At 40.8% G+C, this 15,560-nt stretch overlaps 1 protein-coding gene across 2 annotated transcripts in view; it reads right to left on the bottom strand.

Moving 5' to 3' along the window:
- The window catches only part of RELN (reelin), a 455,243-nt gene that overhangs the window by 98,512 nt on the left and 341,171 nt on the right, over positions 1–15,560 (bottom strand). For both annotated transcript variants that reach the window (XM_038377914.2, XM_038377905.2), the window contains exons 25-28: positions 13,750–13,955; positions 10,365–10,536; positions 9,869–10,069; positions 250–485 (exon numbers count right to left, since the gene is read on the bottom strand). In XM_038377914.2, the coding sequence (XP_038233842.1) occupies positions 250–485; positions 9,869–10,069; positions 10,365–10,536; positions 13,750–13,955 (815 nt within the window). The remainder of the gene's footprint in view (positions 1–249; positions 486–9,868; positions 10,070–10,364; positions 10,537–13,749; positions 13,956–15,560) is intronic.

The following is a 15,560-nucleotide window of genomic DNA, read 5'->3' as shown; positions in this document are numbered from 1 at the left end:
ATTTGACAAGGTAAGAAAACTGTTTCTGTGCTCATTTCATTTACCTTAAGATGGTTAAAAGCAGCATTTTTCTTCTGCATAGTAAAGTTTCAAAGCTGTATTAAGTCAATGTTGGGTTGAAAGAACAACCATAACATTTTGTTCACAGTTACAAACACTTCAGTTACAAACAACCTCCATTCCCGAGGTGTTCATAACGCTGAGGTTCTACTGCATAATATATTTCACAGAATTAAAGACCTACAGTACCTGGCTGCAAGAGATCTTGGAATGATAATAGTAATTCTTGTCCACTCCTCAAAGTCTCCTGTGTAATACATGGATGGCTCACTCAGCTCTCGGGAACTTCCTTCACATCCTTTGATTCCAGGAGATGCAGGATAACAGCCGTTTTTCACAAGTGACCAGAACAGGCCAGCATCATGGGAATATTGAAGGAGAACTGGAGCAGAACTACTGTACTGATTAGTGCAACCGATGTTCAGCTGTAAGAAATATGATAAAAGCAGAGTAGAGTTGATGAGGTGTAGTGACCTGCAGTTTTGTTTTTGATTATCAACTGCACCTAATCTGTAATTTTAAAATTTGTGAGGCAGAGTTCCTATCAAATATAGAAACCCAAAGACAATCAGGTTTCAGAGTAACAGCCGTGTTAGTCTGTATCCGCAAAAAGAACAGGAGTAGTTGTGGCACCTTAGAGACTAACAAATTTAAAGACAATCAGAGACCATTATGTTTTGGGATCTATTTCATACATGAGGCATTCCTCAATAAAAATCCTTGCTGCATCTTTGTTGAGGTTGCTGGGCACATAAAATTTGATGCTTGAAAGTGGATTTTATGCACATAAAACATATTAGGTATAACACTGTACTTGTATTTCTGCAATAAAGGACACAGACAGCAAGTATTATTGGACTAGTATTCTGTGGCTTGTGTTCTATTCCTCTCTCTTATAAATGAAAGCAAAGGTGCTTAGAAGTCCTTAAACAAGTTGTAGCTCTGAGTCAGGCTGAAGAGTACATATTACATATCTTATGATGACGAAGGCAGTACAACAATATTGCCAATCCCAATCGTTCAAAAATCACGCATCGGGCTCCAAAAAATTATGAGATTGGTTTAAAAATCACAATATTTTTACATAAATCCATGACTCCAGTTGATGGAATTGAAAGAACACCACCAAATATCATGAGATTTGCAATCAAATTGCAAGAATTGGTATAAGAACCTTTACAGAATAGAAAAGAATGCACACTGAAAGTCACTGTATCCTTCTTCTTCTTCTTCTTCTTCTTCTCCTTCTTCTTCATAAAAGGCCCTATTCTGGATCCTTTATTCACATGAATCATCTCAGGCCTGATTGTCCATGACCCTTGTGCAAGTGGATAGGTGGGAAAGGCGCAAGGAACCTTCCTTACCCTATGCAAGAGGCTAGGATAGTCATAATCTCTGTGCATAGCTGGCCACAGAGAGGAGAATATACTGTAGGTTAATGCAGCCTGCACATTCCACCTGCACTTCTGGAAGCACCAGGAGGATTTGTGTCCCCTGAAACACAATCCTTCCAAACGGTCCAAATACCACCCAATGCTCAGGGATACAGCCACATGCTACAGTCTAGTCCATTGATTCCAGCTGGATTATGTATGTGAGCAAGGGGTGCAGGATAAGTCCTCAATATATAAGCAGCTTGATTAAACTCAAACTGTGCCACCAGTTCATATGAAATAAGAATGTACATTAGACAAATTTCAACTACCACTTTCAGTTTTCAAATTATTACAAGTGTAATATTGGAAAAACTAATATTAACTTTCATTATTGACCTATAGAAATTCTACATGACAGAGCCAAAACATTTATGACAAATTATGATAAATGTGATAGTGCTTGGGTTTACTAGGCAAAATTATCCCCTATACTGGTATTGACAATGGAAATGCCACAAGTTCTCCAGGCACCTCAGTTACGAAGAACACTCCCAGTTTTATAAAGTACTTCCTCTGTGAAGCTTGTGCAATACAATGGCAATGGGGATGTTGGGGAACTAATAGAGAGGAGTTTCATTCTGGAGGTCAGTCAGGGAAGGAAGGAAGGTGTTGTATGAACCTCACCTCTCCTTCCAAAATAATAGGTGGAGGGTAGGAGACCTCTAGAACATGCCAAAGATGCAGCAGAAGGACCTTTCGCAACAAAGTAGTTCTCAAGAAGAGGTGTTCCCAGCTATAGCTAGTTAAATTATTCATTGCAAGAAAAAATGTCTGTGAAATGTTACCATTTTTGTAAAATAAGGCCATATAGAAAAGTCCTATAAAATTTAACAGGGATAAAATTAATAGGGTTCTGCAGAAATTATTCTAAAGCCTACAAAACAGAAAATGCTATCCCTTCTGTAGATTTGTGAACCATCTTATATAGAATTCTATAGAAAGAATATGGTTCTCTATTATATTCTATGTGCTTATGCAATAAGGGAGTTATGCCTAAATAAGATGTTTCATTATCTCACCAATTTATCCCGACCATTCATAGGTGATGGCAATGGAGAGAATATGTTTCTAATTTTTGCTAGAGCAAAAAATACTAAATCCAAAAAGAAAGAAAGGTTGAATTATGCTAAGCAGAAATCGCTCAGCTATTTCACAAGGATATATAATTCTTATGCATGGGGGGAAGACGTACAATTTTACCTATATATCAATAACTTTTGGACTGCAAGTGATCACAGACACTTAAAACCACAGGGCCCAATCTAAGCAAAGTCTATGATGGAGCGCTCATCTTACTTTTAACACTCCACTGCAAATGCCTGACAATCTACTGGAAGCAGGTAGTAATACATACCACATCCAGACTGTAATTATTACTATCTCTATTTCTCTTATTAGAAAAAGAACACGAGTAGCTTCTATGGTTAATTTTAATACTGTGTAAAACATTTAAAACTTGATTCAGGAAAGCACTTAAACATATGATTCAAGTTAAGAATGGTAATGGAACGTAAGCAGGTTGAAGTTAATCACCTACTTAATTGATTTCCTAATCTATACACACAAAAAAGGAATACACAATACCATCCACAGCCTCAGAAACAACTCTGACATCATAGTCAAAAAGGCTGACAAAGGAGGTGCTGTCGTCATCATGAATAGGTCGGAGTATGAACAAGAGGCTACTAGGCAGCTCTCCAACACCACTTTCTACAAGCCATTACCCTCTGATCCCACTGAGAGTTACCAAAAGAAACTACAGCATTTGCTCAAGAAACTCCCTGAAAAAGCACAAGAACAAATCCACACAGACACACCCCTAGAACCCTGACCTGGGGTATTCTATCTGCTACCCAAGATCCATAAACCTGGAAATCCTGGATGCCCCATCATCTCAGGAATTGGCACCCAGCAGGATTGTCTGGCTATGTAGACTCCCTCCTCAGGCCCTACATTACCAGCACTCCCAGCTATCTTCGAGACACCACTGACTTCCTGAGGAAACTACAGTCCATTGGTGATCTTCCTAAAAACACCATCCTAGCCACTATCGATGTAGAAGCCCTCTACACCAACATTCGACACAAAGATGGGCTACAAGCCGTCAGGAACAGTATCCCCGATAATGTCACGGCTAACCTGGTGGCTGAACTTTGTGACTTTGTCCTCACCCATAACTATTTCACATTTGGGGACAAGTCAGCGGCACTGCGATGGGTACCCACATGGCCCCATAGTATGCCAACATTTTTATGGCTGACTTAGAACAACGCTTCCTCAGCTCTCGTCTCCTAATGCCCCACTCTACTTGCGCTACATTGATGACATCTTCATCATCTGGACCCACAGAAAAGAAGCCCTTGAGGATTTCCACCAGGATTTCAACAATTTCCATCCCACCATCAACCTCAGCCTGGACCAATCCACACAAGAGATCCACTTCCTGGACAGTACGGTGCTAATAAGCGATGGTCACATAAACACCACCCTATATCGGAAATCTACTGAATGCTATTCCTACCTACATGCCTCTAGCTTTCATCCAGATCATACCACACGATCCATTGTCTACAGCCAAGCTCTACGATACAACCGCATTTGCTCCAACCCCTCAGACAGAGACAAATACCTACAAGATCTCTATCATGCATTCGTACAACTACAATACCCACCTGCTGAAGTGAAGAAACAGATTGACAGAGCCAGAAGAGTACCCAGAAGTCACCTACTACAGGACAGGCCCAACAAAGAAAATAACAGAACACCACTAGCCGTCACCTTCAGCCCCCAACTAAAACCTCTCCAACGCATCATCAAGGATCTACAACCTATCCTGAAGGACGACCCATCACTCTCACAGATCTTGGGAGACAGACCAGTCCTTGCTTACAGACAGCCCCCCAATCTGAAGCAAATACTCACCAGCAACCACACACCACACAACAGAACCACCAACCCAGGAACCTATCCTTGCAACAAAGCTCATTGCCAACTCTGTCCACATATCTATTCAGGGGACACCATCATAGGGCCTAATCACATCAGCCACACTATCAGAGGCTTGTTCACCTGCGCATCTACCAATGTGATATATGCCATCATGTGCCAGCAATGCCCCTCTACCATGTATGTTGGTCAAACTGGACAGTCTCTACGTAAAAGAATGAATGGACACAAATCAGACATCAAGAATTATAATATTCAAAAACCAGTTGGAGAACACTTCAATCTCTCTGGTCACTTGATTACAGACCTAAGAGTGGCTATCCTTCAACAAAAAAGCTTCAAAAACAGACTCCAACGAGAGACTGCTGAATTGGAATTAATTTGCAAACTGGATACAATTAACTTAGGCTTGAATAGAGACTGGGAATGGATGAGTCATTACACAAAGTAAAATTATTTCCCCATGTTATTTCTCCCCCCACCCCCCACTGTTCCTCAGATATTCTTGTGGCACCTTAGAGACTAACAAATTTATTAGAGCATAAGCTTTCGTGAGCTACAGCTCACTTCATCGGATGCATTTGGTGGAAAAAGCAGAGGAGAGATTTATATACACACACACAGAGAACATGAAACAATGGGTTTATCATACACACTGTAAGGAGAGTGATCACTTAAGATGAGCCATCACCAGCAGCAGGGGGGGGAAGGAGGAAAACCTTTCATGGTGACAAGCAGGTAGGCTAATTCCAGCAGTTAACAAGAATATCAGAGGAACAGTGGGGGGTGGGGTGGGAGGGAGAAATACCATGGGGAAATAGTTTTACTTTGTGTAATGACTCATCCATTCCCAGTCTCTATTCAAGCCTAAGTTAATTGTATCCAGTTTGCAAATTAATTCCAATTCAGCAGTCTCTCGTTGGAGTCTGTTTTTGAAGCTTTTTTGTTGAAGTATAGCCACTCTTAGGTCTGTGATCGAGTGACCAGAGAGATTGAAGTGTTCTCCAACTGGTTTTTGAATGTTATAATTCTTGACGTCTGATTTGTGTCCATTCATTCTTTTACGTAGAGACTGTCCAGTTTGGCCAATGTACATGGCAGAGGGGCATTGCTGGCACATGATGGCATATATCACATTGGTAGATGCACAGGTGAACGAGCCTCTGATGGTGTGGCTGATGTGATTAGGCCCTATGATGGTATCCCCTGAATAGATATGTGGACAGAGTTGGCAACGGGCTTTGTTGCAAGGATAGGTTCCTGGGTTAGTGGTTCTGTTGTGTGGTGTGTGGTTGCTGGTGAGTATTTGCTTCAGATTGGGGGGCTGTCTGTAAGCAAGGACTGGTCTGTCTCCCAAGATCTGCCCCTCCACCCCCACGAACATGATACAGTTCTGTGGTGACCTAGAATCCTATTTTCGACGTCTCAGACTCAAGGAATATTTCCAACACACCTCTGACCAACATATTAACCCACAGAGACCTTCCTGCCAACACTACAAAAAGAAGGATTCTAGGTGGACTCCTCCTGAAGGTCGAAACAGCAGCCTGGATTTCTACATAGACTGCTTCCGCCGACGTGCACGAGCTGAAATTGTGGAAAAGCAGCATCGCTTACCCCATAACCTCAGCCATGCAGAACACAGTGCCATCCACAGCCTCAGAAACAACTCTGACATCATAATCAAAAAGGCTGACAAAGGAGGTGCTGTCGTCATCATGAATAGGTCAGAGTATGAACAAGAGGCTACTAGGCAGCTCTCCAACACCACTTTCTACAAGCCATTACCCTCTGATCCCACTGAGAGTTACCAAAAGAAACTACAGCATTTGCTCAAGAAACTCCCTGAAAAAGCACAAGAACAAATCCGCACAGACACACCCCTGGAGCCAGGACCTGGGGTATTCTATCTGCTACCCAAGATCCATAAACCTGGAAATCCTGGACGCCCCATCATCTCAGGCATTGGCACCCTGACAGCAGGATTGTCTGGCTATGTAGACTCCCTCCTCAGGCCCTTCGTTACCAGCACTCCCAGCTATCTTCGAGACACCACCGATTTCCTGAGGAAACTACAGTCCATTGGTGATCTTCCTAAAAACACCATCCTAGCCACTATGGATGTAGAAGCCCTCTACACCAACATTCCACACAAAGATGGACTACAAGCCGTCAGGAACAGTATCCCCGATACTGTCACGGCTAACCTGGTGGCAGAACTTTGTGACTTTGTCCTGACCCATAACTATTTCACATTTGGTGACAATGTATACCTTCAAATCAGCGGCACTGCGATGGGTACCCGCATGGCCCCACAGTATGCCAACATTTTTATGGCTGACTTAGAACAACGCTTCCTCAGCTCTCGTTCCCTAATGCCCCTACTCTACTTGCGCTACATTGATGACATCTTCATCATCTGGACCCATGGAAAAGAAGCTCTTGAGGAATTCCACCATGATTTCAACAATTTCCATCCCACCATCAACCTCAGCCTGGACCAGTCCACACAAGAGATCCACTTCCTGGACACTACGGTGCTAATAAGCGATGGTCACATAAACACCACCCTATATCGGAAACCTACTGACCGCTATTCCTACCTACATGCCTCTAGCTTTCATCCAGATCATACCACTCGATCCATTGTCTACAGCCAAGCGCTACGATATAACCGCATTTGCTCCAACCCCTCAGACAGAGACAAACACCTACAAGATCTCTATCATGCATTCCTACAACTACAGTACCCACCTGCTGAAGTGAAGAAACAGATTGACAGAGCCAGAAGAGTACCCAGAAGTCACCTACTACAGGACAGGCCCAACAAAGAAAACAACAGAACGCCACTAGCCATCACCTTCAGCCCCCAACTAAAACCCCTCCAACGCATCATCAAGGATCTACAACCTATCCTGAAGGACGAGCCATCGCTCTCTCAGATCTTGGGAGACAGACCAGTCCTTGCTTACAGACAGCCCCCCAATCTGAAGCAAATACTCACCAGCAACCACACACCACACAACAGAACCACTAACCCAGGAACCTATCCTTGCAACAAAGCCCGTTGCCAACTCTGTCCACATATCTATTCAGGGGATACCATCATAGGGCCTAATCACATCAGCCACACCATCAGAGGCTCGTTCACCTGTGCATCTACCAATGTGATATATGCCATCATGTGCCAGCAATGCCCCTCTGCCATGTACATTGGCCAAACTGGACAGTCTCTACGTAAAAGAATGAATGGACACAAATCAGACGTCAAGAATTATAACATTCAAAAACCAGTTGGAGAACACTTCAATCTCTCTGGTCACTCGATCACAGACCTAAGAGTGGCTATACTTCAACAAAAAAGCTTCAAAAACAGACTCCAACGAGAGACTGCTGAATTGGAATTAATTTGCAAACTGGATACAATTAACTTAGGCTTGAATAGAGACTGGGAATGGATGAGTCATTACACAAAGTAAAACTATTTCCCCATGGTATTTCTCCCTCCCACCCCACCCCCCACTGTTCCTCTGATATTCTTGTTAACTGCTGGAATTAGCCTACCTGCTTGTCACCATGAAAGGTTTTCCTCCTTCCCCCCCCTGCTGCTGGTGATGGCTCATCTTAAGTGATCACTCTCCTTACAGTGTGTATGATAAACCCATTGTTTCATGTTCTCTGTTTGTGTGTATATAAATCTCTCCTCTGCTTTTTCCACCAAATGCATCCGATGAAGTGAGCTGTAGCTCACGAAAGCTTATGCTCTAATAAATTTGTTAGTCTCTAAGGTGCCACAAGTACTCCTTTTCTTTTTGCGAATACAGACTAACACGGCTGCTACTCTGAAACCTCAGATATTCTTGTTAACTGCTGGAAATAGCCTACCTTGCTTGTCACCATGAAAGGTTTTCCACCTTTCCCCCCCCTGCTGCTGGTGATGGCTTATCTTAAGTGATCACTCTCCTTACAGTGTGTATGATAAACCCATTGTTTCATGTTCTCTGTGTGTATATATCAATCTCCCCTCTGTTTTTTCCACCAAATGCATCCGATGAAGTGAGCTGTAGCTCACGAAAGCTTATGCTCTAATAAATTTGTTAGTCTCTAAGGTGCCACAAGTACTCCTTTTCTTTTTAAAAAAGGAAGAGGTATTACTGCTTCAACAGAAATTTTTTTGTTTCTTAGTTTTTGTTACTTTGCTAAAAGTTTCAAGGATGGAAAGCATTTTAAATAGTAAGTCTGCTTTATTTAGACTCTACCTCATGCTTGGATCCCTGCTGAGTATAACACCTACAGAATAATGATTTTGTCACTCAAGTAGAAAGAGTGTCAAAATGTGATTAGCATATTTTTCCGGTGAAATTGTATTTACATATTTAAGTGTTTTTTGTTTTGCAAAACAGTCTGAGGCACAACACAATGGACACTGATTTATGTAATGTACTGTAGTCCTCAGATGGTATAGCATTTTATCAGCAGAACTTCTAAATGGGATGAGATTATTTTACAAATTCCCTTATTCTAGCCAACTTTCCTATTTATATAACTGTGGGAATTATATTGAAAAGCTGCCTGTAAACATCTGATCTCTTTAATAATTCTGTTTGTAAATTATTCAGTATCTGTATCCACCAATTATGTAAGGACCATGTATTTGTGGCTAGCTCATTAAAATTGCATTGCAACCGACCCCCAGAATTCACCAATGGGATTTCATTATAAACTCAATAAAATTTTGATTAGGGTTCAGAAACAACAGCTTGTCAAAGCAAATACACTTCCTTTTGAGTTTATATTCTGATGTATTGTCACAGCAAAGACAATTTTGTAAGCACTTTAAAGAAGAGAATACTAATTGGAGCCTATATTCACTGCCACAATAAAAGTAAATTATTTGAAAAACCCACATTGGAGTATAGAACAGCTTGTAAATTCTTAAATACTTTCAAGTATAAAAAAATGTACTCATACCACATGGAAGCTTTGTAGTCACTGGGTCCCAAATGGGATACAGTCATTCTCCACACCCCACACCCCATTGCAGTAGCATTTCCTGATACTGAATGGAATATAATGACAGTCATTTCAAGTCAACACTTCAGAGGCTTATTAAGATATAACAAGTTTTTAAAACTTATTTTGGTGAAACAAACAAAGCTTTCCTGTTCTATGGTTGTTATCCTTTTCTTTCAGAAAGCAGGGTCTTAGTTAATAGAGTACATGTCCTCTGCATCTTTTACACAGACAGAAATGGGAAGGATGTTTTGCAACCTTTAATCTCGCAAGTAGTTCTTACTCATATGAGCAGTCCTGTTAAGATCACTACAATTGCATGGGTGAATAAGAGATATTTACATGAAAAAGGGTTGCAGGATTAACCCACTACACCTCAACCTGAACTGGAGAGATCTGAAATAAAAGAATACCTTGAACTGCAGGACATATCCAGGTTTCAGGGTTAAATCCCGAGTCACAGCAAATCGATCTCCATCTGATTTACCAAATGTCATTGCTGATGGGGTGGCAGAACAGAAACTTTCATTTTTGGTCATCCCTTCATTAGCCAACATCAGCCACACACTGAGCTGGTTCATAGGATAATCAAATGCTGGCTTCTCATAAAAGTTCTGGCAGAAATGAAAGAGACATCAAACATCACCACCACACTGTATGGCATCACAATGAAGTAACTTTCAAACACTCTTTTCTATCTTGATGCATGGGGCATTATGCATGTAAATCATTTAGCACCAGGATAAGTGCTCTGCATCTATTATGATAAGGGTTATACAAGTACCTAGACAGACGCGGATATACCTGCAAATACTTCAGTTTTCTTTAAAAGCAATCAGTAAATTCAAAGAAAACTCTATTAAATCTCCTGCTTCATTAAGGTACCTATTTACTGGCATTGCTTATTACCTGTGGTAAAGTTGGGTTAATGACAGGAATGATCTGCTTCTGCTTTTCTGACAAAATGATGATATCATCAATGGCCCATTGGTCATAGCCTTCCCCCGAAAATACTGGCTGCCACCAGCGGAATCTAGTACAAGGAGTCTTTGCAGCAGCAGGAAGCTCAAGATAGACAAATCTAAAAGACAAGATTTTAGCAGAACTTTATAGAAAACTCAGTTCTTAAAGAGACATATGAAACACTGTAGAACAGACGGTAGAGGCCAGAAAAGGTAAAATCTGTTTTACAGGTGGGAATCATTAGAAATCTTCCAAATCCTTGGAAGTCAGCTCCCCATCTATAAAATGGGGATAATGATACATCCTTTGTCTGTGTTGCCTAGCACAAGGGGGCTTTGATCTCAGAAGGACTTGTAAGAAGCTACTGTAATAAAAACAATAAATAAGAATAATTTAGAAAGCTATCATTGAAAGCAGGATTCTGTTTCATAACAATTCTCCATAGCAATATCAGAAGATGATTTCAGCAAATCAGGCATTCCCTTTTTGCCTTATGCCAAGTATCTTTCTGATAAGTATAGGAATAAGAATAACAGTAACACAAAGAGTTATTTTATGTTCTACTTGAATAAACTTCATTAAGTACCATTGACTTGGACATATTAGAAGTATGTCTTATGGGTAAACATAGACTACATTAGTCCAAACAATGTCATACTTTGAACTAATTAATTAGGATACACAGTTTGGCTGGTTCTTCATTGAATACAACAGGATTTTCAAATGTTCTCTGTTTAGTACATATTAAAGGAATGAATCCTATGTTGTGAGTTATTTTTAACACATTAATTGAAATCTAAATTAGAAATACATAAGTTTTAATGTTCTCTCTTTTGGCAGCTCAGGAAATCCTCCTATACATTACCCATTGTGGGTGTTTTGTAATTTATTGTGTCTTTGTTATTAGTAAGCCCCTAATTTTTATGGTGATAGCAGGTATAAAGTCGATAAAATAAGTAATAAAACAATAATACTTGATGTCATATGACCTAAATACGATTATCAGAGTAACATACTGATATAATTGGCATTTCATCTATCCTTCCATATTAACTAATTGTAACATTACAGATTGAGCTGGTTGTGATGCCCATAGTTAAGATTGCCCTACATTTTCCATTATAAGATCCAATTTTCAGGTACATATAACTTTGCTAAACTTTAACTATTCAGACTGAAATTTTCCATGCTGGGTGACTGCCTCAAACTGAACTTTTGGGGGAAAATTTCAACAAAAAATAGTTCAGCCATTTCTGAGAATGAGGTTAGGGAAATATATTTTTGCATATGTTAAATATCCTTATAACTATTTCAATGAGCAGCTCTAATACGTCCATGCTTTGGAGCAGGAACTTGAAATTTGGCAAGAGGCCAGAGAAGCCAAGAATCAGAGGGATGTTTGAAAATCCAACTACATTTTGCTGACTTATAACACTTTGAAAGTCACCATTCAGTAGAGGTTTGCAAGAGGCTGGTAGCTAATTTCTCTGTACATTCCCTCTGAACTGAGCATGTGCCAACCAGGGCTTTCCCTGCAACTGCTCCTCCTGCCTGCTATGGGCTGCTGTGGCACCAGGCACCAGATTGGACAGTGGTGAGACAGACTAACACGACTGCTACTCTGAGAGCTCCCTTTGCTATTGCCCAGGAGCATGGAGAAGAAGAAAGAAGCAACCTGATTTGAATGTAAAGGAGCAGAGGTTGACAGGAGGTGACTGGGCCAGAACGGGCCAGATGGAATGGAGGAGAGAACGCAGGGGCAGAAGTATATGTAACTACTAGAGAACATTCCCCTCCAGAACCTGAAACCTAAACAAAGCTGGCTGAGAAATGGAAATCCCTTCTCATGTAAAATTTTGCATTTTTAAAAAATATTTTCACCCTGAATCATGACAAAAAGTCAAAACGGTAACATTTGTCATGGGAATTTTTGGCTTCCTTGTTGCCCACCTTGATGGCTCTTGTTTTCACTGTAGTGAAATTGACAAGAGCCTTCCAGCCCAACTGCCAGAGTGGCAGACAAGCCAGGGTAGTCAGCTACTCTCCAGCTCCAGAGCCAGAGGAGTAGAGTGCATGAAGCACTCAGCCTTTCCGCCTCTCACCACTATCTCTCGGAGCCAGGGAGGCAGAGTCATGGCACTCAGGCTCGCAGTTCTTCTGGAAGGCTTTGATAAGAGCCTTCCAGGTGGGCAGCTAGGGAGCTGTCATTTTGACATTTTCTATAGCAAATGAAAAATTTTAAGCAAAATTAAAATTTTCCCATGGAAATTTTCAATTTTGCAAAAAGGGCATTTTCCATGGGAAAATGATTCTGACAAAAAATTCTTGACCAGTTTTAGTCCTAAGTTACTTAGGTGCTTTTGAGAATTTTACCCTCAATTCTTCTGTGCCTCACTTTACCATCTATAAAAATGGGATAATTGTATTTACCTACCTCACAAGGGTGTTGTGAAGCTAAATACATTAAAGACTGTGAAGAGTTATTACGGTAACAGAAGCAAAATAAGTACCTAAGATAGATAGATGTAATTAAAGCAACCTTAATTCTGGCATTTCCTAATTTTGGAGTAAAAAGAAAAGGAGTACTTGTGGCACCTTAGAGACTAACAAATTTATTAGAGCATAAGCTTTCGTGAGCTACAGCTCACTTCATTGGATGCATTTGGTGGAAAAAACAGAGGAGAGATTTATATACACACAAGAGAACATGAAACAATGGGTCATGTTCTCTGTGTGTGTATATAAATCTCTCCTCTGTTTTTTCCACCAAATGCATCCGATGAAGTGAGCTGTAGCTGACGAAAGCTTATGCTCTAATAAATTTGTTAGTCTCTAAGGTGCCACAAGTACTCCTTTTCTTTTTGCAAATACAGACTAACACGGCTGCTACTCTGAAACCTAATTTTGGAGTGTTTAACTTTGCATCCTTAATGTTCTTTTAATGTAGTTTTTTGCATGTAATATCAATACATATTCATCAGAGCTGAAACCAGAGATAAAAGGAAACAACAAATTTCTGCACCTCATTTTGGACAAGTTCTATATTTTTCTGTTAATTTTGTATATATATTAGTGATCTGGTCATGTTGCACATTGGATTGAATAATTGGACATTTTTATTTTTCACTGGTTTTTCTTTAAGGTACATCTTTATTAGATTTTTTTCATTCCTAGTCATAGTACTTTACTATTGAAGCCTGGAAGAGTTTCCTTGTAATGGATTTTACGCATTATGACTTGCAATGTTTTTGTTTTGCCTTTTAATAAACTGAGAGAGAGACTTTTTAAAAAATCTTATATGATATGGCTTTAGTTTGAACCAATATCTTACCTAGGTTTTCTGAAGTCAGAGAAGTACATTTCTGCTAGTAGGTGCCAAGTGATACCTCCATTGTTGCTGTACTGCAATAGCACACCTTCCTCTCTGTTGTCTGGTTTATTGCATGAAGAGCTCTCCCCACCTATCTGAATGTAAAACTGGATGAAATCTGCCCAGGTGGTCTCCAAATCCCAGCTCATCAATTGCCTTTTTCCGTCCTGTAGTACAGAGGCACATGAGAGAAAAATAAATATACTCAGATTGTTAATCATCTCGCTAAGACACTTTTACTGGAAAATGTCTAAATATCAAACACAGTTGTATATGGAAAATTATGTACAATATCCTGCAATGCAAAAGGAGTTGCATTTTGTGCAAGTGTGATTCTCTCCTTATCGGGTTTTAAGACACAGTCCCTACTTTGGCCATTCTTTACACTGTAATCACTTCTGACTGTATCACTACTTCTACCCTGCACACATTTTTATCATCACAAACCCAGCATTCCATGTTTTTTTAATTATTTATCTAGCACTAGGAGTGCAAGGCCTTAAAAACACATTTGTAAATTTTGAAAATTACCCTCTCTCTTCTGTGCTTCTCCCCATGGCTTCTGGTGTCTTGCACCCTCAGGGGATCCAGGAGGGAACAGACCCTATACACCCTGAACTATTTAGGGCCAGATTTTCAAGCGTCCAGCACCTAGCAACTCCTATTGTGACACATATGGAACTGCATTAAGCTGTTTTGAAAACCTGGCCCTTAACATATAATTTTCCCAGTCAAATCTTGTACTAGCACTTTGTCTGAGGGCTAGATCCTGAAAATTGTTTCGCACTGTGTGATGGGGTATACAAACCCCGCACTGGACAACAAAGGGTTAAGGAGGTGCTCTGGGCTCAGGTAACTCCACTCTCCACATCTGCAAGGCATGCAAAGGCTGGAGGAGGAGCTTTAAAGGATAGCAGAGCAGCTCACTTGTTGGTGGACCAGAGAAGAAAGAAAAGCTCTCAGCTCCGGAGGAAAGGGCTGACCGAAGGCAGGAGCCTCTCAGATGACCACTCCATGTAGGCTCCTCCCTGTGGGAAGGGTGACCTAGATTTTGATGCACCCTAAGCGGAAATCATTCCCCTCCATTTCCTATGAACTCAGTTTATTTGCATTAATTCTCTTTGCTTTTTGTTCGTGGACTATCCCGGAAGGGGACTGAAAGTGACCTGGCTGGAGGGCCAAGTCCTAGGAAGAGGTTGGTCACCACAGAGGCTGTGTGGCCATCAGCAGCAGACAGAGGGGAAAGAGCTGCTATGCAACATCAAGTCACCAGGCGGCACCAGCAGTGAATGAACCCCCTCACACACTCAATTCCCCCGGACTTTAAAGAGATGTAAGGGTGCTTAACATATTGCAGGGTCTGGGCTGGCACACACTAAAACCCTATCATAGTAGCCTTGTTAATTTCCTGCGTTTTCCTTACATATTGCATCTTAAAAAAATCGAGGACCATTTTTGTCCAGGATCTACTCTCACAGAGCAGCACTGAGTGAACACTTGTCTTATTCACTCTCTTTTTCACCTATCCATGAAATATCTTCTTTCTTCTGGGTTGTTTCCATGGTCCAGGATACATTCTTACCACAGATGCATATGTTCACCTCATACTCACAAACTTTTTTGCATTTACAGCATTTAGAATATCCATAGCCATCCACAGCCTCTCCACTATTGTTTTTCATTCATTTGCCTATGTGCAAGCCTAATCTTTTAAAAGAATCTGAATTGAAGGCTTCACATTTTTCTGAGGCACCCAGCTGCCTAAATCATCA

The sequence above is a fragment of the Dermochelys coriacea genome, chromosome 1, assembly GCF_009764565.3.
Source record: "Dermochelys coriacea isolate rDerCor1 chromosome 1, rDerCor1.pri.v4, whole genome shotgun sequence".
NCBI lineage: Eukaryota > Metazoa > Chordata > Testudines > Dermochelyidae > Dermochelys > Dermochelys coriacea.
This window is presented reverse-complemented; position numbering and strand designations above follow the sequence as displayed.